Source organism: Vombatus ursinus, unplaced genomic scaffold, assembly GCF_900497805.2.
Source record: "Vombatus ursinus unplaced genomic scaffold, bare-nosed wombat genome assembly UNPS02014804.1, whole genome shotgun sequence".
NCBI lineage: Eukaryota > Metazoa > Chordata > Mammalia > Diprotodontia > Vombatidae > Vombatus > Vombatus ursinus.
Window position 1 is genome coordinate 8,826,477 of NW_020954582.1, and position 24,644 is coordinate 8,851,120.

The 24,644-nt window shown below is 41.5% G+C and overlaps 1 protein-coding gene across 5 annotated transcripts in view; it reads right to left on the bottom strand.

Annotated features, from left to right (window-relative positions):
• The window catches only part of LRRC7 (leucine rich repeat containing 7), a 589,282-nt gene that overhangs the window by 335,233 nt on the left and 229,405 nt on the right, over positions 1-24,644 (bottom strand). For all 5 annotated transcript variants that reach the window (XM_027873996.1, XM_027873992.1, XM_027873991.1 and 2 more), the window contains one exon: positions 646-848. In XM_027873996.1, the coding sequence (XP_027729797.1) occupies positions 646-848 (203 nt within the window). The remainder of the gene's footprint in view (positions 1-645; positions 849-24,644) is intronic.

The following is a 24,644-nucleotide window of genomic DNA, read 5'->3' on the forward strand; positions in this document are numbered from 1 at the left end:
TCTTTTCTCTCCTTCACATACAAAGCTCCATCTGTCATCTCATTTGCCTTCCACTGGCTCATGCCTGGAATTCTTTCTCTCCTCACTTAAATCTCCTTGACTCAGCTCAAGTCTCACCTACTCATCCTCCAACTGCTAATTCTTCCCCCTCCAAGATCACCCCACGTTGGATTTGAGGATGTCTTGTATAGCTCTCTCTTTCTACATGCTGTTTCCTCCATTAGATTGGAAACTTCTTGAAGTCGGGGCCACTCTCCTTTTATCTTCACATTCCCAGGGCTTGGAGTGGTGCCTAGCACACAGTAGGTTGTAGCAGTAATAAATGCTTGTTGATTAATCAATTGATTACCTTTGAGACTAATCAATCTGAGTTTGCTCAGAGAACAAGTTCTTGCTTGTTTTGAAGGAAAACAAATAGGTGCTGACTGCAGCAATGTGACATCCACAGGCAGAATCTGGTTTTCTTTGTAATAAAACATCAAACAATAGCATTTAGTAAAGAGACTATTGGAGGCCAACCTACTTATTTGTTGATGTCATTTGTGGGATTTCCAGGGAACAGACAATATTTAGAACTCATGGCTAACTCTTTAAAATCTTCAAGTGCTTATTTAGAGTTTATATTTGAGATCCTAAAACATTTACCTTAGGCAGCTCTTCAATTTGATTGGCATCTAGGTAAAGTTCCTCTAGGGTCCGTTCAAAGTTAAAAACCTCCTTTGGCACCTGCTGAAGGCCGCAGTGGGAGTAATCCAACACTGTGACGATTTCTTCTTCTCCTCGGAAACATCGGCATGGCACCAGGCGGCCGATGATCTTCCGTTTGGTTGTCATCTCCAGGCACTGCACTAGAGAAAGAGATAAAGGGTTGCTTTATTCTCTGCTCTTGGGGGGAAAAGACCCAATTCTGCTAGTTAAAACAGGGATAATAACTTTTCATTTTGGAACAGAAATTGACATAATCTTCCCTTGGCACAAAGGACATTTGTACATATTCAGGCTGATTCTCGCCCCTATTCCCAACTCAAAACACAATAGCACACCCCCCAGTGCCATGGAGGAAGATCCCTCCCCCAAGCAAAACAACCCTCCCCCCAATTCCTCTGCCTCTCTGGCAGAGGGAATGGAGAAATTCTTCTATTTGGGCAAAAGGCTTCACTACTTATTTGGTTTATACCATTCTGAATTCTGACTCCATGGATCAGAGAACTGGGATGGTCCTTTTTATATCAGGAATTATCTTCCTGAATCCTAGACATTTTGATAGAAGCACATATCCTTGATCTTGGTAGAAGGTCGTGCTGTACTGATGTGTGTTAGTGATTTGTTTTCAACAATACAATTTTATCTCTGGCACCATAATTAGTATCATGAACTAACTCTGATGGGTCATTTTTCTATGCTAACAATATGTATTTGACCACAACAATTTTGTATTGCCTATCTATCTCTATTTTGCATTGCACAAATAACATCACACTCATGGGTAATTGACTCCAACATGTCTAAAATCTGTTTTATGTAAAGCTTAATGTCATATGTAATAGTACTTCCAATTTTAGTGGTTGACAAAAGGATTTGGGGAAACTTCATCATCAAACCATACCTCCCCCCTTAACTGGCTATAGACACATGATCCTGGCCTTAAGGTTGAAGGTAACGAGGTAGATATTAAAAAAGAACACATGACTAGACATCCTGGGTTTTAGTCATGGCTCTGTACTAGCTATGACTGTGAGGAAGTCTCCTTATCTCAGTTTCCTTTTTTGTAAAACCTAGAGGGGCTGTATTAAAAATGAGGTTTATAGAATCTTCCAATGCTGCATCTATGATTCCCAGAAAGATATGGTACCTATTTTTTTTTCACCTGGTTTTATTCATAGACCCCTTTGGCAGTCTGGGGAAGCCCATGGGTTCATTCTCAGAATGAAGGTTTGTTTTCTACATTTGTATGGAAGGAAATGGCATATTATATCTAGAGGTTAGTAAAAAGAAAATTCAATTCCCTTTCTCCCCCTCCTCCAAAGACAACTTGGTAACTCCACCCATTTTCAGTCAGTCAACAAGCATTTGTTAAGCAGCAGTGCTGGGCAGTGTCCACTGTGGACCTCAAATTCAAAACCTCTGCCTTGGATATCTGGGAGCTAGAGGAGGTGCTGATGCCCTATATTTGTGTCTCACTTTGTACTTTTTCAGAGCATTCTCATGTGTACTCTAATATATTCTCTTACTAGAAAGCAGCATGGTTAGAGTGTTGACTTTGGAGGCCAGAAGCCCTAGGATCAAAGCCAGTCTCTGACTCATATGGCTATATGGCCTTTGATAAATCACTTTCCTAACATCCCAATTTCCTAACCCCAGACAACTTTCTACGAGTACAATTTCCAAGTAGGTTCTAATCTGCATTGGGAAAGGGGATTTCCTTACTTGAGATTCCATATTCCAATGGAGTTACAGGTCCATATGGAAGAAACCAACAAAAACCCATAACAAGTCTGTACAATAACCCTTTAAAGCAAAGGGACAGATAGCAGTAGTTCTTGTGTTGGTGTGAGTGTGTGTGTGTGTGTTTTCCCATAGCTTCATGTGATCATAGAGGCAGTGAGCTAGAGTGGATAAAGAGTTGGCCTTGAGGCTAGGAAGACTCAGGTTTGAGTCCCACTTCTGACTTATCTTGGCTTTGTGACCCTGGGCAAGTCACTTTGCAGTATCTAGACAATTGTCCATGATGGCAGGTTTCAAAAATGGTGTTGACCTATGTTAGTAGATGGCCTTGTCCTTATCTGGGAGTTCCCTATCCCTGTCCCATCATAGGATCATAGATAAAGAGTTGGAAGGGACCTCAGAGTCCACCTCGTTCAACCTTCTCACGTTACGAAAGAAGATGAGGTCCAGTGATGTGAAGAGACTTTCCCTAGGAATCACAGGGAATAAGCCCCAGAGGCAGAATTCTGAGCCCGCGTCCTCTGACTGCAGACCAAGTGTTCATTCTCCTGACCCAAGTAATTTCTTCCATGTGGGAAACTATCCACCAAAGCAGATGCTAATAAATCTTTTACATATTATTAGAGAGCTGCTAGGCCACCGAGGTTAAGAGACTTTCTACATAGTCTTTGCTGCTACATGTTAGAGGTAGGATTTGAACCTGGGTCCTTTTGACTCCAAGAACAACTGTCTATGATATCCCCTTTGTTTAGCTGCCTCTCACATCCATTTTACATATTAATAGCTTGAGATACAGGGAGTTTACCTGACCTGCTTAAGGTTGCACAACTATTTAGGGGGCAGTCCTGGGGTTCTAGGTATTCTGAGTCTCCTTTTGCCCAATGCTTGAATTTCCAGTAGATGATGATGCATTGCCTTATGACCATACAAAGGCTTTGAAAGAAACGATTTGATATTACATCTTCATTACATTCTAGTCTTCAAGCATGGGGGTTTTATATAGCACAGGATGTGGGTAGAGTGCCAGAATAAACTGGTGGGGAGTTGTCATCATTTCTCTTCTAGAGAGCTAGAGAAGGCCAAATGCCAAGATGCACTGGGTGCGGGTGGAAGTACAAGGAGGTGGGCATATCCAGGCCTCCCAGCCTGGCACACTACAAGGCCTGTAGATGCCTCTGTAATGTACCATACTAAGGATCCAGGCTTTCCTACTATGTGGCCATAGATCAGGAGCTCTCAAAAGGCATTGACAGAGACCCTAAGAATCTGAGTGTTAAAAGTGCCATCCATCTACCTTAACCCATGCCCCTAAAACAAACCCCTCTAGTAATTACAACAAATAACGGTCCACATCTGGAGAAAGAATTGATGGAGTCTGAATGCAGATTGAACCTGACTCTTTTTACGTTTGTGTGTGTGTGTGCGTGTGTATGTGTGTGTGTGTGTGTGTGTGTTTCTTTTGGTCTGTTCCTTTTTTTCACATCATATATATGGAAATATGCTGTACATGTTGCACATATATAACCTATATCAAATTGTTTACAGTCTCAGGGAAAAGGAAGAGGTGGGAAGGAGGCAGAAAATTTGGAACTCAAAACAAAAAAAAATGACAAATTGTCTTTAGATGTAATTGGTAAAAAAAAAATACCAAAATATATAAAAAAGTAATTACAGCAAACTTGTATAAGATCTGCACTGCGCTTTATATATTTATTTCACTTAATCCCCATCACAACTCGATATGTGGAGTAGGTGCTATTGTTTCCACAATTTATGGAAGAGTTCCTTGAGGATTAGAGAAGGTAACTGACTTAAGGTCATACAGGTAGCAAGTAGCTGTCCAGCTTGGAATCTTACTGATTCTAAATCTACAACTTTCTTCACTACACAGTGCAACCTTTGTAATATACAGGGTGAAGGGTTCCTAGGCTTTTCTTGAAGATCTGCAGTAAGAGAGAGCCCACTCACCCCTGAAGCAGCCCATCTCACTTTGGGATAGCTCTAATTGTAGCAAGCTTTCCTTGACTGGATTTGCTCTTCTTTACATCTTTAGGGGTTAGAACAGTGTGCCACCCCTGCCCTAACTTTTTAGCATCCTTTTGTGTGTCATGGTCTCCTAGTACAGTCATCCCTGCCACATCTTGACTTTCCCTATGGTGGTTTTGATATGTTGCAGGTAGGCATAAGAAATTAAATGGGAATTTTTTGAGTCTTTTGCAGAAGCAGCAGACTACATGCAAAGGCCAGCAGATGACACAGAAAAAGTTTAGAAACTCAGAAATACATAAAATATATTTATAGTATTGTAAAATATCAATTTAGTTTATCTGTTAATGCCATAATAATTTAGACTTCTTCTCTGGTACAAAGGGAGGGCCAACATTTTTACATTGATTTTCCAGATCTTGGGATGCCCTCAGAAGGGATAACTGTACTTAATAGATGGTTATTGAATGACAGACTATTCCCCAAGGCTGGAATTCTCTTGCTCTTCATCTTCACCTCCTGAATTTCCATGCTTCTTCCATCTCAGTTCCATTTTCTATGAAAGCCCATCCTTAGCATCCCAGACCGCCACTCAATTCTCATTTACTCTTCTTTCAGATCAAACAGTTTATGTAATTTCCCTCCCCATAATAGATGAGAGGTAGAAAATGAGAAAGAGATTTGCTCTTAATACACCAAAAACACCAAATAGAGATGAATAATCATTTTGCATTGAGTGAGGAGACAGAAGAAGTCAGAGGCCATTTCCTAAGAAGGTCCTACCTCAACAGACCTTAGAATGGCCTCAGAGTCTATTTACATGATGCAACCAGGATTCAGCAAGAAAAGGTTAAATTGTGTTCTATTTTCCCTATGTAAGAACATGGGATGAAGAGAAAGTATGGTGTGACCCAGGGCCAGTGTTGGAGTCAAGATGTCCTGAGTTCAAATCCAACTTTCACCTTACACTTCTTGGGAGCCCCTGGATTGTATAGAAAGATCTTGCAAGTGCATATTGAATTAGAAGAACACCTATTAATATTATCTGTGCTTTACTATATTTTTATCTGTTTTGTTAAATATTCTCCAATTACATTTTAATCAGGTTCAGCCATATTCAAGAGTGTTGTGGATTATGTGCAGCCCCTGGTCATGTGTTTGTCTTCTATTTCCCCAAGCTGAGAGCTTTGCCAAGAGGTCAAGAGACTTGCCCAGGGTCATGAAGCCAAAATGTGTCAGAGGCAGAATGTGAGAGACAAGCTTTTCATCCACTACTCCACCCTTCCTCTCAGGGTGATGTGCTTTCAAAATATTTTCATTAAAATGGATATGTAAAGAGAACAACTTCATCTGTAAGTTATTTAGGCATAATATTTCATTTACCCACTCCTACTAACAGTTTCTAAATGTTAGCTCAGAAGGCTTAGAAAGAAGTATTTTCCATTAAATAGCAGGATGTTGCAATAGAAAGAAACAGAAGACCTGGATCCAAACCTTGGCTTTGCTACTTACTACCTATATGACCTTGGATAAGTCAGTTGACTCCTTATTGTCCTTGTTTGTGAAATGAGGGAGTGGTGAGAGCAAGTTGACTACCTCTCTGTCCCTTTACATAAAGTATCTCAGCCAAATCTTACAACAACCTTGAGGTGCCAAATCTATCATTCTTTGTTGGTCTCTCATCTTAAGAGCTCCGTGCTCCTTTCAAGATTTGATAGAATCCCAACTCCATGGGCTTCAAGGCATGGTAGAAGAGCTGGCATTTGCAACATGGATCAAGCTGCTCTGATGGAATTTCAAGCTGTTTTGTGCTGATATTTCTATCATAACTTTGGATAATTCCTGCTTTTTTCTATTTTTATTGATATTTTAATCAATGTGAACTATGCTTGTATTCGGACCCTCGGGCTGTTTAGAACAAATGGTGCAACTGTGTAAATCAACTCAATAAATAGGATCCCCAAAGATAAACTCTTCCTAATTGACTCCCCCCTCGACCATAGCTGCTCTAGGTGTAAGAGGCAGACAACTGCCTTGGAAGCAGGAAGATTCTTGGAGGCTTAAAATGTACATAATGACCTTCCTTCCTATACCCATAGGATAGAGGAAGAGAAAATCTACTTGAATGGAAAGAAAAATGAGATGTTGGAATTCTACAGAAAATTGCCAGTTGTAGGTATGAGAATTTACTCCTAACTCTGCCATCTTCAGCATTCTTAGAAGAGAAGCTGCCCATGGTTATATACAAGAGAGCAGAAACTTTGACTCATTGGGGATGAACAACTTACATAAAACTACATCATGCAAATTGAGAAATTTGATTCCATTAAATAGTTGGGGACGTGCATCATAGTTGACTGAGTGTATAGGCAGACAGGTGGTGCAATGGTTAAAGCTCAGAGCTTTGAATAAGGAAGACCTCCATTCAAATCATGCCTTAACTAAAAATTTAACTAATTGCCTTAACAAATTAGTCTTAACTAGCTGTATGACTGGTAAGTCCTTAGATGTTAACTAGCTGTGTGACTGCAGGGCAGCTAGGTGGTGTAGTGTATAGAGCACTGGGATTGGAATCAAGAAGACTCATCTTCATGAGTTCAAATCTGGCCTCCGACTCTTGATACTTACTAGCTCTGTGACCCTGGGCAAGTCACTTAACTCTGCTTCAGTTTCTTCATCTATAAAATGAACTGCAGAAGAAAAAGGCAAAGCATTGCAGTGTCTTTGCCAAGAAAAAAATCCATATGGGGTTATAAGGAGTTGGACATGACTGAAAAATGACTAAACATGAAACCACAAGTGCGACCAGGGAAGTCCTTGAAATTCTCTTCTTTCTAGGTTTTTCATGACACTGCTCTCTTCTGATTCTCCTCCTATCTATGTGGCCACTGATGAATTTTCCTCACTCACTGTGGGTGTCCTGTAGGGCTCTGTCCTAACTCATCATCTCTTCTCTCCTCCTTCATGCTCCTGTACTCAGTGATCTCATCAGTTAGCATCTCTATACTAATGATTCACCAGTCTACCCATCCAGCCCTAACTTTTCTGCTGCCCTCCACCCTTATATCTCCAGCTGCTGATTGGATACATTGAACTGGTTTTCCACAGGGGTCTCAAATATGACTTTTCCCAAATTGAACTCCTTATCTTTCTCCCAAATGCTCTGTTTTTCCTAACTTTCCTGTTACTTTCAAGGCACCACCATCCTCATTATCACCCAAGCTCAAAATCCAGATGTTATCCTTGAGTCTCCTCTCTCTCTCTTTCTCTCCCCGCCCCCATATCCAATCTGTTGGCAAGGCCTGTTGATTTGACCTTTTCAACATCTCTCTAATAGTCCCACCCTTCTCTCCTCTGACATGGCCCCTACCTTAGTGCAGACCCTCATCACCTCATGCCTGGACTATTGTCATAGTTGCTGGTGGGTCTGGTCTACCTCAAGTCTCTCCCCACACCAGTACATCCTTCATTCTGTTGTGATCTTCTCAAAGCTCAGCTCCAACCTTGCCACCTCTCCTACTCAATATATAACTAGTATTTATAGAGGGCCTTAAGGTTTTCAAAGTAAGGTAAAATTGTTATCTCGTTTTAACATCCTGACAACCCTGGGAATTATTATCCTATTACTATTCCAATTTTACAAAAGTGGAAATGGAGGCAGACAGAAGTTAAATGACTTGTCCAGGTTCATATAGATAGTGGTCATCTGAGGCCAGATTTGAACTCAGGCCTTCCTAACTCCAAGTCCAGCATACCCTCAGAGACTGTGCTACCTCCAGTGGCTTCCTATCATCTCTAGGAACAAGTAAACAATTCTCTGCTTGGCTTTTAAAGCCCTTTATAATCTAGTCCCTGCCCCCCACACCTTTCCAGTCTTCTTACACCTTACTCCCCTTCACCCCCAGCCCACTACATGACATTCTATAATTCAGTGACCGTGGACTCCCTGCTATTCCTCCATCCACGACATTCCATAGTGGGGCTCCTGGCATTTTCATTGCTATCCCCTCATGCTGGGAATTCTCTTCTTCCTCATCATTGCCGCCCAGATTCTTTGGTCTACTTTAAGTTCCAGCTAAAATCCTAACATCTACAAGAAGCCTATTACAATCTCCCTTAATACTAGACCTTTCCTCTGTTGATTATTTAAAATTTACCCTACTTATAGCTTCTTTATACATGTGTTTGCATGTTGTTGCCCCCATCAGACTATAAGGTCCTTGAGAGCATGGATTGTCTTTGCCTTTCTTTGTATCTTCAAGCACTTAGCACAGTGCCCGTAATATAGTAAACACTTAATAAATGTTTATTGATTAAATGAACGAATTAATCTTTCTGAGCTTCACTTCATGTGGAGAAGGCAGCCATTCCCATTAATTGCCAACCTGTAGTCAGGGGGAGGCAAGGCAGCCTAGCTAGAGCAGAACCCTGGGGAGAGAAAGAAGGACTTTGGTATCAAACAAGTCAGACCAATGCCATCACCTAGACCCTCATCTCTTGTCACCCCACAGTGGAGTCAGTCCCTGAGCTTGAATCCAAGAACCTTGGGAATAGCCCCACTTCCATCCAACACCCTCAGCCATCATCCTGGGAAGCCATACCTGTGGCAACCTGCAGGTGCTACAGGCACAGCTACTGAGGACCCAGAAAAGAGAGTTCTTGCCACCAAATACTCGGCCCTGTCCAATGACTCGAGATCAGAAACTGACATGATTTTTATCACTGGAAAGTATATCAAAGAAGAGGCCTCACAATCTGCTTCGTTGCTGCATGCTAGGAACAATAGGACCTGTCCATCGGATTTGTCACTGAAGCCTTCCATACATCTTGTCTTCCCCGTTAGAATGGGAGCCCCTTGAGAGCAGGGACTGTCTGACTTTTCCATGTATATCCCAACACTTAGCCCAGTGCTTTGCATATAGCAAGTGCTTCATAAATGCTTCATTCATTCATATACCTCAGTAGAGAGGGGGCCTAGGGCTATGTAATGCTGCATGTGCAATCAGACTTGCTCATTTTGCTGGCCACTTTTACTTAATTCGTGTTTTTAATACAAAGGAGGGTTCAATGGGGGGGGGGAAGGCTATAGTGTAATGTAGTGGATAATGGCTATAGTGTAAAAATGGAAGGCACCAAGTAGACTTCTAATGTAGACACCTACAAAAATGAAATGGGAGTGATATTGGAATGGATTGGAGGAGAAGCCAAACAAAAGTCTAGATGACGGCAAAGAGGGAAAGGAAGTATTTAAAGACAGATAGAGGGGTTGGAGCCAAGATGGTGGAGTAAAAGCAGTGACTTGCTTGAACTTTCCCCCAAACCCCTCCAAATATCTCTAAAAATGGCTCTAAACAAATTCTAAAGCAGCAGAATGCACAAAAAGACAGAGTGAAACAAATTTCCAGCCAAAGACAACCTGGATGGTTGATCAGAAAGGTATATTGCACCAAGCGGGGAGAGGAGCACAGTGCAGCATGGGCATGCAGGCCTCAGTGAACCTGGAGCAGGCCTCAGAGGACTGAATCACAGGCAACTGTGGTGGTTTCCAGACTTCTCAACTCATGAACGCCAAAGACAACTTGGAAGGTCAGTGGGAAAAGTCTGTGTCTGCAGTGAGAGAGAGAGCAGTGGTCTCAGTCCCAATTCCCAAGCACGCCTGGGGTAGTGGCTGCTTCCTGAGCTTCCAGCCCACAGAATGAGGGGGAATTGAGTGGTTGATCAGAGGGGGATTGCAGGGATCTCTCTGATGGTGCAGGATTCTCTTGCTTTGCCCATGTTTGGATCTGGGTCACAGTTCTGGGTGGCAGTCCTGGGGCGAGAAGGAGCACTGGTATGGTGGAGCTTGTAGTGACTGTGGAGAGGACACCCTCCTCACAGTTCCAGGACAGAAAATAGTGCTCATAGACCAGAGCACAGGCCGGCAAAGGAGTAAACACCTTGCCCTTGATCATAACACCTTGGAAGAACTGAAAATTTACAGGTCTCTAGAAGTATCTCTGAAAACAGCAGCACAAAACCCCTGAAGCTTGGGACAGTACGTTCTCCACACTGGAAACAACTCGTTCTCCACACTGGAAACAACTCCTATCTTAACAAAAAGTTTATAACTCAAGTAATTGGCCGAGATCATGAGCAAGCAGTGCAAAAAGAGTCAGACTACATTATCTTACTTTGATGACAAAGAAGATCAAAGCATACAACCAGAAGAAGACAATGAAGCCAAAGCTCCTACATCCAAAGCTTCCAAGAAAAATATGAATTGGTCCCAGGCCATGGAAGAGCTCAAAAAGGATTTTGAGAAGCAAGTAAGAGAAGTAGAGGAAAAACTGAGAGTGATACTAAAGGAGACCAAAAAAACACTGAAGAAAATAACACCTTAAAAAAATAGCCTAACCCAAATGGCAAAAGAGGTCCAAAAACTCAATGAAGGGAAGAATTCCCTAAAAAGCAAAATTGGCCAAATGGAAAAGGAAGTCCAAAAGATTACTGAAGAAAATACTTCCTTAAAAATTAAAATGGAGAAATTGGAAACTAGGGACAATTTGAGAAATCAAGGCACTGTAACACTAATCCAAAAGAATGAAAAAAATAGAAGAGAATGTGAAATATCTCATTGGAAAAACAACTGACCTGGAAAATAGATCCAGGAAAGAGAACTTAAAAATTATTGGACTATCTGAAAGCCATCATCAGAAAAAGAGCTTAGACATCATCTTTCAAGCAATTGTCAAGGAAAACTGCCCTGATATTTTGCAACCAGAGGGCAAAATAGAAATTGAAAGAATTCACTGATCACCTCCTGAAAGAGATCCCCAAAGGAAAACTCTTAGGAATGTTATAGCCAAATTCCAGAATTCCTGGGTTGAGGAGAAGATACTGCAAGCAGCCAGAAGGAAACAATTTAAGTATTGTGGAAACACAATCAGGATAACACAAGATTTAGCAGTTGCTACATTAAGGGTCCACAGGGCATAGAGTATGATATTCTGGAGCGCAAAGGAGTTAGGACTACAACCTAGAATCACCTACTCAGCAAAACTGAGTATAATCCTTCAGGGTAAAAAATGGTCATTCGATGAAATAGGGGGCTTTCAAGCATTCCTTTGGAAAAGACCAGAGCTGAATAGAAAATTTGACCTTCAAATACAAGACTCAAGTGAAACATGGCAGAGGTAAACAGGAAAGAGAAATCATAAGAGACTTATTAAGGTTGAACTGTTTACATTCCTGCAGGGAAAGATGATATTTGTAACTCACGAGTCCTTTGTCAGTATTAGGGTGGTGGGAGGGAAAAAATTATATGTATGTATAGATAAATAGATAGAGGGCACAGGGTGAGTTGAAGATGAAAGGGGGATATCTGGAAAATAAAATTAAGGGGTGAGATACAATTATACTGGGAGAAGGAGAAAGGGAGAAGGAGAATGAGGTAAAATATCTCACATGAAACAGACAAGAAAAGATTTTTACAGTGGAGTGGAAATGGGGGAAGGTGAAAGGGAATGAGTGACTCTTATTCTCATAGGATTTGGCTTAAGGAGGGAATAACATACACAATCGGGTATGGAAATCTATCTTACCCTACAGGAAAATAAGGGGGGAAGGGGACAAGAGAGCAGGGGGTTGATAGAGGGGAGGGCAGATTGGGGGAGGGGAGAATCAAAAGCGAACACTTCTGAGGAGGGACAGGGTCAAAAGAGAGAATAGAACAAATGGGGGGTAGGATAGGATGAAGGGAAATATATTCAGTTTTTCACAACGGGTCTACCATGGAAGGGTTTTGCATGACCACAAATCTATAACCTGTATCGAGATGCTTACCTTTTCAATGACGGTGGGTGGGAAGGGAGGAAGGGAGAAAATTTGTAACCCAAAGTTTTAAAAACACATGTTAAAAATAAAAAAAAAAGACAGAAAGAAGTGGGAGTCTTTACCATGCATTTTGGCATTCCATTTAATATTTGTATTACACAGGAAAGCATCATGGCCTAAAGGAAAGTGCTTTGGAGGCATAGCTACAAGATAAGGTCTCCTTAATCCCAAACAGAGACAAATGATTTTCAGATTATAAACTCAAGACTTTGTGTTTTTTTCCTATTAAATTTCATATCGTTAAATTTCCTTTTTGATAGGATTCTTGGATCAGTGACCCTCCCAGCTCCGGATAAGATTGTTAGAATGACAATACTTTAGACAGTGTAGCTTGGCTTTGGTGTGACCTTTAAGAAGCTCATTGGGTTGGGTGCTTTATCACCCAAACCCCATCTGATCAGATGGAGATGGGCTTGGGTGATCAGGAAATCAGGTGATTGCAGGAAGGCAGTGGGTTGGGCGATGCTAAGAGTCCTGGGATCACAGGTTGAGAGTTGCCTAGACCCTTTGAAGTCTTTAGGTCCATTCTTTAGGATGGGAGCCAACCAGAGGTCTGATGCAGGAGGGCCTTTAGAGGTTGTATAGTCCAACCTCTTCCTTTTACAGATGAGGAACTGAGCTCCAGATGGGTGTCACCCAAAGTCACACAGTGGCATAGTTAGGATTCAAACTCAAATATGGTGACTCCAAGTTTAAATTTCTGACCTTTTTACATAAGAGGAAATCAAGGCCCATTGAGTTGAGTGATTTGCTCAAGGTCACACAGGTTCTAAGCAGAAGAGCTGGGATTGGAACCCAGGTCCTGTGACTCCAAAACTCTGTGATCTTTCTATGGTATTTTTTCATTTCCTTTTCAATGCAGTGGATTGCTGAGGACTACTAGACCAATGGTGCCCAAAGAGTGTTACTTAAAGGATTGCTATCTGCCTGGATAAAAATCTTTACTGAGTTAACAGTATTAAAGAATTCCAGGACCTCAGAAGTGGAAGAGGACTGAGTGGTCATCCAGTCCAGTGCAGCCCTTAAAAAACAAAACCCTAACTCTAGTGTCCTCAGGTCATCCAGACTTTGGTGGAAGACCTCTAGTGAGAGGGAACTTATTGCCTGATGAAGAGTCCATTCAGTGTTCCAATAGCTCTAAGCATTAGGAAGCTTCTCCTCACACAAATGCTGATTTGGACCATTTGCAGCTTCTATCCTAATTTTCCATTCTCAAGACTGGCAGAAAAAAAATAGAAGCCCTCTTCCTTAGGACAGCACTAGGGGAGAGCTATTATATCCCCCTTCCCCTCCTCTGACTTCTTGTCTCCAATCTAAATATCCCTTGTTTCTTATCCTTAGTTCTCCATTGTGATTGGCATGAGGCCTCTGTCCTTGGCTAGATGTCTTTCAACATCTTTGCTAAAGTCCTGAAGACATAGAAACGAGGCTGGCAAAAATTTGTGGATGAAACAGTCAGCATTGACAGCAACCACGCTGGATGACAGATTCAGGATTTGAAAGCCCTTGACAGGAGGTGGGAAGAACTGAAGCATAGGGAGAGCAAAGAGAGGCAATCAGCAGCAATTGGCACTGCACTTGTGATACGAGAGAAAGTTCTGAGCAGCCCAGAGGGGGCCCTTGCTGGCACCGAATGGGGAGACACTGGGCCCAAAAGACACATGCAGGGCCCTGACAATTAAGTAGTCCATGGACCTAACCTAATGCTGCTTTCATTTCAAGTCAAAGCCTTGCCCTTAATTTATGATCATAAAAAAATGTAAGAAATCAAAGAGTATATTTGAGATAAATTACTAATGAGTTTTCAAGTACGGAAAAACCAGGGGCTTATTTGAAGTAAAACTTAATGGTTGTTCCACAGGGATTTTCATATTTTTGACTACATTACTCATTTTCTCTCCCTTAGAAATTCCCCTCTTAACACACTTACGGGCAGAAAAGATGCTTATTAAGATGCTCTATCATCCTGAAGTCATATAAAGAATTGAGTCAAAATGAACAACCTGCTTCAATTGAACAACCATTAATAAGTGGGTACTAGGCATAGTGGGGGCGCAAATCCCAAATGGGGATGTTTCCCCAAGGAAACAGTCCCTGTCAGCAAGAAACTTAACATTATAATGGGGCAATCCAACAAATGCACACACACACCACACACACACACACACACACACACACACACACACACAATACAGAATAGGTGGAAGGCAGTTTCAAAGGAAAGGCAGAAACAGTGGAAGGGACCGAGAAAGGCCTCAGGCAGGATTTGCAGCTGAAACTTCCCTGCTCCTAGGAAGAATCAAACGGGAGGTCAAAACCCACATCTGACTACTTTCAAGCTTTTTAATGGACAGAGGATTTGGAGGAGGGCTCTGTTGGTTTTTCTTTTTAGAAAATAATCTTAGAGAAAGTTTAGCTGTTCAATTCAGTTTGAATGCCATTTTTAGAATCTGCAGGAGAATGGATATATCTTAAATAATGTAAATTAGATTATATATGGATTTTTGTATGTCCTGATAAGACAGCTTAGTAAGACATACACCATACACATGAGTTTCCAGGGAACAATTTTAAAAGAATATGATAAAGTATAATAAGCAGGGAAAATGAGTATCCTAATGTCGATGCTCCTACTGTCATTAATAATCCCCTTTCAAATCAACATGCTCCCTGGCATCAGGGGCCAATCCTGGCAACTTGTATTAAGCTTGAGAACAGGAACATTTCATTTTCTGGGCGATGCAGCCTGTCAAGGAGAAATTAGTCTTTTGGACATAAATACAAATGCTAAATATTTAACTTTCCTGCAAGAATCTAGTTAGAAATCTATCTGTCCATGACAATTAGAGGGCGATTAATGTATGACGAGCTGTCAGAACAAGTCCTTACTTTTATTCTGGATGATGTGGAGAAGAAGACAAGGCTCAGAAACAGAAGAGAAGGGAACAGAAGGAAAGAAGACCATGACTGGCTACTGGTTCATGAGTCTCAGAAACTCGAGAGCCAAAAGCAACGTGGAGGAGAAGAGGGGCAGAGTCTTCTCTTGTCATTCCTCTCCACCAGCAGCTCCAGGATAAGAGCGAGCATTAAGTGATGCATGCAGAGTGATAGCCCCCCTAAAGCCTCTGTTATCTAGAAGGGGAGGAGAGAGCAATATTCTGGATAAATGAATTTCCTGATCAATCAACACGAGTTTATTAGGCACCTGGGACACGAAGCTAAAGGGAGATGCTCTCTGTCCTCAGGGAGTTTACAAGGCATTCTATCACGGTTACTACTAAAGAGGCAACATTATGGTGTGTTAAGTCTCCAAATCCATAAGTCCATTTACCAGACCTTAGGCAAGTCAACTCACTTATCTGGGCCCCAGTTTCCTCATCTGCAAAGTTCAAAGAACAGGGTCAAAAGTAACCAGAATTTCCATCCAATTCTAGAGCTAAACTCTATTTGACTCAACCCTCTGAGGTGGGATCTTGAGATAAGAGCCAGGAAAACAAAGGGGTGTGTGTGTGCCTGTGTGTGTGTGTGAGTGTGTGTGTGAGTGTGTGAGTGTGTGTGTGTGTGAGAGAGAGAGAGACAGAGAGACAGAGAGAAAGAGAGAGAGATGAGAGAAGGAAAGTGGGTGAGAGAGAGAGAAACAGAGAGAGGGAAAGAGAGAATCTGCTATGGGTGGATATGGTGGTGGTGGTGATGGTAGGGAGGAGATACCAGGGGGCAGAAGAGGGCCTATGTATGCAACAGTTAAAAAAAACGTAAGTACAAATAATTTTTAGGAAGGTGAGAGCTCTAGGGACTGTTTACCTTAGGAAAGGCCTCCTGTGGGAGGTTGTGCTTGAACCAAGTGTCGAAGGGATATAGAGGTGAGGAGGGAGGGCATTCCAGGCAGGAGGGACAGACTGTGCAGATCCACGGAGGAAGGAGATTACATGTTGAGTCTGGGGACCAGTTAACAGGCCAGTTGGGCCAGAATGGAGAGTGGGTGAGGAGGAATACCATAAAATAATGCTAGAGAGGAAGGCTGGCATCAGACCAGAAGGGACTTTAAATGGTAAACTGAAGTGTTTACATTGTATACTAGAGGCAATAGGGAGCCTGTGAAGATCTTTGAGGAGGAGAGAGAAACTTGTATCTTAGGATTTGTCACTCAACCAATTTTATGAACTTTGACCAACATCTCTCTCATTCGTGTACTTGTTTTAGTTCTTTACTTGTGTTTCTTGCCTTTCCTACTCCTCCTTAAGGATAAAGATGATGAGAATCATTTTCCCTGATTAGTTTCATTGTATTTATGTACTTTTTTTCCCCTGAAGGAATTGGACGCCAGAAGGTTGTCCAGTAGGAAGCCTTTCTAACTGAGACATTAAGGGAAAACCGTTAGACTGTATGCTCCTTGAGGGCAGGGACCTGTCTTTTACTTCATGTCCCCTGCACCAGCGAAGGTATCTAGCACACAGTAGGTGCTTAATAAATGCTTGTTGGTTAATTGATTGAGAGAGCTAGTACTTAGGTCGATCAAATCAGATTTTTGTTGGTTCAGAAGTAAATACTTATGTACTTAGAGGTAATTTCCAAATTGCTTACAAAATGATCTATATAATGATTCCAAAATGATTTTGCCTTTTTTTGTTCTTAAAGCCTGAATAAACAAAATAGGAAGATGGAAAGCTTACCCCAATACTCACAGGATACTCATTTATTTCTTTATTTCATTTTTTTTATTTTGTAACCAATCCCCTTATATTTAGTGAATAACTGAGAAATGCTAATTTCTTGGAACTTCACCTGGAAAATAATTAAGTCTCATAGGAATTATGAGAGCAAATTAGAAGAAAGCATTTCCTTTCTCCTTCCTCTCTCCCAGGAGTCACCCCAAACAAACTTCCAATGACAGGCGAATGTGAAGGAAACATGAGGCCAGAGCCCGGGCCTCTGTTTTAACACCTGCAAAATGAGAGTCTTGGCCTGGGGGGAAGGTGAAGGACTTTGAAATGGAGAACCGTTTAAAAAAAAAACCTCAAAAAGCTTATGCCTTTATGTGGCTTGATGGGGCTAGAACTCAGAGCTAGACTGGTTATGATTCTTTTTGATTATTCGTTCTCATACTCTCTGGTAATGGCTTTGTTTAACTTTGTACAGATTTGGTATTAAGAGTACTGGTCTGTGTTCAACTACCCTCGCCTCCCAGCAGAAGAATGTCCCTGTGTCCATAGCAACTACCGCAGCTTCTTGCACATATAGTAATAGTCCAGTGAGAACAACCATAACAGGTGGCATTTATGTAGTGCTCTGAGCTTTGCAATGTGCTTTACAAATATTACCTCATTTGATCCATTTTAGAGTTGAGTAAACTGAGGCTAAAAGATGTTAAATGACTTCCCCAGGATCACATAGCTAAGTAAATGTCTGAGATGGGATTTGAACTCAGGGCTTCCTGACTTCAAGCTCAGTCCTCTTACCTACTGTGCTGTTTGCTGGGTGGAATTGATTTTAACTTTATAAATGATGCCATGAACAAAGATTCCAGATATTTGTGCTAAGGAAGGTGAGTTACATTCATCATTAGATTGAGTTCATTTTCATCCTGTTCTTTTCCCCTCTTCAATATAATTACAAAATCCACCTCCCTGAACGTGGTAGAGTTAGCTGGACTTTTTGTGCTTGCGAAACATTTACACACCTTGAAGCACGTGAGTCAATCCAAACTGCATTTATGGAGCATGTCACCTGGGGACACTGATCATGACCAAATCGCGTTAGCGCCAGAAATCTCTCAATTTTGTTTTTCAACGGGACCCATTTCATCTGCTCAGAGTCGGTGTGGCATAGTGGGGAGAGAGGTGGCCTCAAAGCCGAGAAGATTGGGGCTCGAGGCCCTCCCCTGGCACACACTGACTGAGACCACGGCCAAGTCATTTAATATCTCAGCGCTCTGGGCAAGTCTTGAAAATTACAAGTTGCCAAGAAAGTGCCAACCTGCATTGACAAAAAAAATTTCCAGCATCAAAAAATACTAGATCTATTCCTTAAATCTTTTCTCTACCTCTCAGAGTCCTAGCACAGTCCACTAAACCAGGCACACCCAGGAACCAAGGAAGAACTCAGATGAAGGGATTTTCTCTTTGCTACACAAAGCAAAAGCAATAATGATGCCTGGCCTTGATTTCCAGCCCTGTCATCCCACCTGCTAGGTAATCTGAGGAGCCCTGGGCCTTTTCACACATCCCACTGTCACACCCTTAGCATTTCTGGGCTTCTCCCTCAGCCCTGTTGTAGGTGAACTTTCTTTTTCCATGTGGTTTCTTACATTGAGAGGGTGGACTGGCTGAGAACAAGGTCTGAAGTTTTCTATTTGCATCCTCTAACATTTAGCCTAGGGCTTAGTGTGCAGTAAGCACTTAATTCATGCTTGTTTTCTGGCTGATTGTTGACTTTTTCATTCATTCTGCATGACCTAATTTATACATTTTTTTTTTACAATAAATGCTACAGTTGTTATTATTCTGATTTTACAAATGAGGAAAGCCAAGCTCAGAGAGACTAAGTAATATGCCAATGGTCATACCGCGTCCAATGTTAATTCTGCAGAAGTGGAACCTTTGGTGTTCTCTTGGGGATTGTAGTGGGGGGGGTGGGGTTGGAGGAGAGAGAACAAGCTTGCCTGAAGTTACAGGGGAGAATTTATTTGAGGCACCAGCAGATGAAAAACAGCGCAAAGAAGAGCTAAGGACTATGACAAATGTACAAAAGAACAGCAAACATTGAAAATGTGAAAGAACATTGCTGTCATGGTCATTGTCTCTACTCCTTCATTAGAAAAGATCCCCCTCATGAATCCCCGCTCTGCTCTTCAGTCTCAAAAGAGTAATGGGTTGTCTCATGGATTATGAGGCGAGACATGTTCAAAGAAAAGTGGAACAGGGGCTAATTACATGCTTGATTACATGTCTAATAGGGGACATCCAGGATGGTCAGGAAGCTCATGAGCATTGGACATCTTTTATGTTTTAAAAACAGCTGCCCTGGTATAGAGAAAGCATTGGCCTGGGAGGCAGGGGACCTGGCTTCTAGGCCTGCCTCAGTTATTTGTTAGCTGTTTGACTTCAGGGCACATCGCTAGACCTTTGGGGGTGGGGGTCCTCAGTTTCCTCAAATATAAAATTAGCAGATTTGGCCAATTGGTCTTTGTAGGTTCTTTTCAGCTTGGATGTTCTAAAATTCTACAGTGACTTAAGTGTATGTCAGTCAGTTAATAAGCACTTATTAAACATTTATTGTGCACCAAGTAGTATGCTAACTAAGCAATGGGAATGCAAAGAAGGGCAAAAACATGGTCCCTCCCATTAGGAGGCTCACATTCCTATGGGGACACACCACACAAACAATTGTGGATGTGTTCTCTCTCTCTCTCTCTCTCTCTCTCTCTCTCTCTCTCTCTTTCTCTGTCTGTCTGTCTCTCCCTCTTTCCCCCTCCCTCTCTCCCCATTCATATAAATGTATATGTGCACATACATACATGCCCATACATAAGTAAATGCATATGTATATGCATATGCTGTATATTATATATGTTGTATATTATATAACCTATATATTGCCTATATACATATATGCATGTATTATATTATATTGTATTATTTTACCTCCTACTTTATATATGTATATATATGCACATATATAAATAAAGATATACATATACACTCTCACATATTATATATTATATACAATATGTGAATATTATATAGATATATACATATACACATATTATGAGTGAGAGACAGAGAGAGAGAGAAAGACAGAGACAGAGAGAGAGAGACAGAGACAGAGAGAGAGAGAGAGTCAATGGAAGGTAATTTCCCAGGGAAGGAAGTCACTAGTAGTTGGTGGATCTGGAAAAGTCTCTCGCAGAGACTTGAAGGAAGCCAAGAGGCAGAAGGGGGGTTAGAACGTTTCAAGTATGGAGGCCAGCCAGTGAAAATGAACATAATTGGGAGATGGAGTATGATATGAGAGAAATAGCAAGAAAGCCAATACATTTGATTTATAGAGTTCACAGAGCAGAACCAAGTGTATGAATAATCGAAAGGTAGGAAGGCTCCAGAGTGTAAAGAGAGTTTTTCCTCTCCCTTCCCACTCTGAATATGTCTTCTCTATGGAGACACAGACCTCAGGGGTGTCACTTGACTTCTTCTCATTCACAAAATGAAGTCTTTGGCCTATATCCCTTATAAATACCCTCCCAGCTCTCAATCTATGCTTTGTTGATCATGTTTCTGCCTTTCTTAGGACCAGTTCTAGGAATCAAGTGTGCTCTCTCATCAGTCTGGTGAGCGACCCCAGGACCAGGGGCTCTGTTTTAGCTGCAGCATCCCTTCCTGTGTCTCTAGAACAGTGGGAAGGTGGTAGGAGCCCCAAAGCCGGTACTGTTTCTTCCACCCCCACTCAAAGTGTGGTCAGTGCTCTTTGATATCCGTAGATACAACACAAATTCTTCAGCCTGGCTTTTAAAGCCCTTTACAATAGCTCAATGGACATAATTCTTATTGTTTCTTTTTACGCATTCATTCTATGTTCTAAGCAGTCTAGTTCACTAGCTATTTCCTGCACCTTCTCAGTGCATTTGCCCTTTGGGCATCCACTCGCTCCTTGCCTCTCTCCCTTGGAAGCCTTCACTTCCTCCAAGGCTCAGTTCAGCCTATTGATTCTTCTCTCCTCTGGGAAGCCATTCCTGATCACTCCAGTTGCTATACTTTCTCCTTCCTCAGATTCCTCCTATTTATGTCATGGGGAATGGCTCAGTCCTTAAAGCATGTGCCAACATTCTCCTTCTGCTGCCAGTCCATGGGGGGAGCCAGTTCACTGCTAGGATAAATTGGCATTGATTCTATGTGATGATATAAATTGCCTGTAGACCTGGAAAAAAGAGTAACCCAGGAGTGGCTGGACCCCATCTGAGTGTACACACCAAAATGCCACCAGCTGATATCTGAACATGTTTTCTTGGTGGTTTTAAGTGAAGATCTCGGTGAGTTACTGGTTAGGGGAGTGGCAACAAAGCCATGCTCTCTCCACCTCACTATCATGTGTCTGTGAGCATGTGGCAATCTTGTTTCCTGTGCATTTATTCTTTATTAATAATAGGAGAATGAGAACTCATGGGCAGATATGTCCTACGTGGCGATTAATCTTGCGTTCCAAAGGTCCTTTGAGGGGCCCTGATGGTGACCAGAGCTAGTAGGAGAGTCCACTAACAGTCGTGGTAGCTGCTGCTGCCAGAGCAGTAGTAAACACTGACGGAGTACCTGCATATGGATTTGAAAAGACAGTCACCCAGGGACATTGGCAACTTTGGGGATGGAGAGAAATCGGTTATGGACTAAACTCACCAATCCTTAGAACCCAGTAGACAGTTGCATTAGCTACATTAGCTACGTTAACTTCATGAGAGCTCCATGAAGGGAAAATGAAGACCTCTACTTCAAGATCTGAGAGGTACCCATGGTCACATATAATCTCTACATGTGTTTTTTAACTATTGTGTTTTGATTTTCAACCCAGTTCTCCCTAAGAATCTGGTGAGTTCAAGGGAACAGTATGACCTTGGGCTGGGGAAATGCTTTTTTTTTAATAGTTAGTGTTCTTGTGATCCTTTTTAGTAAATCTCTTTTCTAAAAGCTAAAGTAGTTCAATTAGTTCTGACTGATAATGGGGAAAACACTGTTGGAGGCCCTTGAGTAGCAGTACTAGAAACACCAGCTCCCTAGGGTTAACCAATAGGCTCCTGAAAGTAATTAGTATCTGCAAAGACTCTGGGGCTCCCAACCTATGAATACAAATGCCCAGTTGGGAAAGTGGTCCTTGGGGGGCTACCACATTTACTTATCTGTATATATTTTGCACCCCCCCAAGTTCAATGCAAGGTGCTTAAAGGCAGGGACTATTCCTTTTTGACTTTGTATCCCCAAAGCCTTGTGCAAAGTCAGCACTAATTTTGTACAGTATTTGTTGAATTGAGCTATTTAACCATCAAAACAGTTTAAATTTAATAAATAAATAAACAATAAAATAAACAGTTTACAAAACAAATGGTGCACTGGTTCCTATTATTTTAATGAGCGCACACTGGGGGCCTAAAATATTGATTCTAAATATATATCTGAAATATCATGCATTTTTATCTTTAAAAAAAAGCAATGCCTATCTCAAAGAGACAAATTATCTAAATTCTTTTTTCATCTATGAAAAGAAAAAAAAAGAAAATGAAAATATTTTCCTGGATCAAAAAGAAGAAAACTTCACATTTTTATCATATTAAAATTTGTGGGGGCAGCTAGGTGGTGCAGTGGATAGAGCTCTGGTCATGGAGTCAGGAGGACCTGAGTTCAAATCTGGCCTCAGACCAGACACTTGACACTTATTAGCTGTGTGACCCTGGGCAAATCACTTAACCCCGATTGCCTCACCAAAAAAATAAAATAAATAAACAAAGGAATTATCTACTTCAAAAAAAAATTGTGTCACCATATAGAAGCTAGGAAGACACTGCTGGTCTGATCTGAAATGACCTGAAATTCCCTTGCTCGTAAGTAGAGAGTTCTAGCATGGCAGTTTCTGGTATGCCTTTACTGGAATTCACTGTCCTGGAGTCTGGATTACATGACTGGTTTCCCTAGCTCTCACATTTCTAAATCATCCTGCTCAAAGTTGACATATTCCCATTCCTAAAGCACAGTGATGACCTGCCGAGAAGCATCCATGGCTCTCTGTTGCCTCCAGGATAATTCACAAGCCCCTCTAGTTGGCATGGAAGGTCTTTCACGGGCTGATTTCTCCCTCTTTCCAGAATGATTTCACATTACTCTCTCCCTAAGGCACTCTACGTTTCATCCAACCTGGACTGAAAAAGTATTCCCCACAGAGGACCTTCCATACCTTGCTTCTGGGTCCTTGCTTTGCTTTCTGCCACTTGGAATCCCTGGATCTTTCTAAGGCTCATCTCAAGGAGCAAATACTTCCTATACAAGATTTTTCTTGATCCACTCAGTGGTGTGCTTAAATGTTTAACAATCAGCTCTCTTAAAACTGACAACATACTTTAAAGTCTAATCTGCATTTTTAACATTTTCTCTGTCACTTTATTAAGTCTATCCAGACCATCAACAAAATAATACATCAAGCCCTGATCTGCAGCATTTGACAATTTCTCAAGTGTGAACGCTTGCATTGAAAATTCAAACATCAGGCCTTGTGAGCTGATTAGAGCTGGATCCAGCATATCCCAGGCTCTGTCCCAGTTCTTAGTGACATTCAACTCCTGGAAATTGCTTTGCATTTACTCATCTGTGTACACAGTGTTTTCTCCCAGTAGAAAATGAGCTCTTTGTGGACAGGAAATTTAGTTTTTGTCTTAACATCCCCCAATGTCAAGCATAGTGGGTGGCAAAGTGTGATTTAATAAATGTTTATTGAATCCAACCGAATAAAACCATCACTGATCAATATCAAAGTTTAGCAGAGTAGCGTTGTGGTTATAGAACTTGCTTAGAGTCAAGAAATTCCTAGGTTCCACGCCTGACTCTGATACATACTGCTGGGTGACCTTGAGTGAATCACTGAGCCTCTCTGTACCTTAGGCTGGCCTCAAAGAATATAGAGACATGTTTGTGAAATCCCAAGTCTGGTCTCTATCTCCTTGATTAATAAATTTGTCTTTTTGTTCCTTCCAAGAGAGCACTGGAATAAAGAATTCTGTATCAAGGACCATTTTGTGCCATCCCAGATACATAGTATATTTAATTTCCGATGATGTATTTTCAGCTAATTATTTTAGAGACAAAAATGAAACCAATTGTCATTCAGAGGTTATGGAAGCTTTCTTCAAAAGTCTTACGTAGATGTTTTCCTGAATCATGAAAGTAGAAATTTAGAAGATGGGTCACAGCTCTTATTATGCGTGAGGATATTTTTAAAGACTCCGATCTCCTGCCACAATGATCATAAAAAATGTACTCTGGATTTAAGTGACATTGAATTCTTTTCTTTGAATAGCTTTCCAGGAAATGGGCTGCATTCCATGGGGTGAACTGTGCTCAGAATGATACTGCATGACTGTACTTGATGGGCAGCAATCTTGTAACAACTTTGGTAGTAGGAAGTCTTTAGACCATACCATAGGATTGGAGATAGAGGGGAACTTAGCACTTTTCAAGCCCACTTCTGCCATTTTATAGGCTGGGCAGCAAGGCCCTGAGACTCAGGCCAGGGGATTGCCCAAAGTCTCACAAAAATACACACCAGAGTTGGGCTTTCAACTGAGCTCTCTTGACCCTAAGTCCACAGATCTT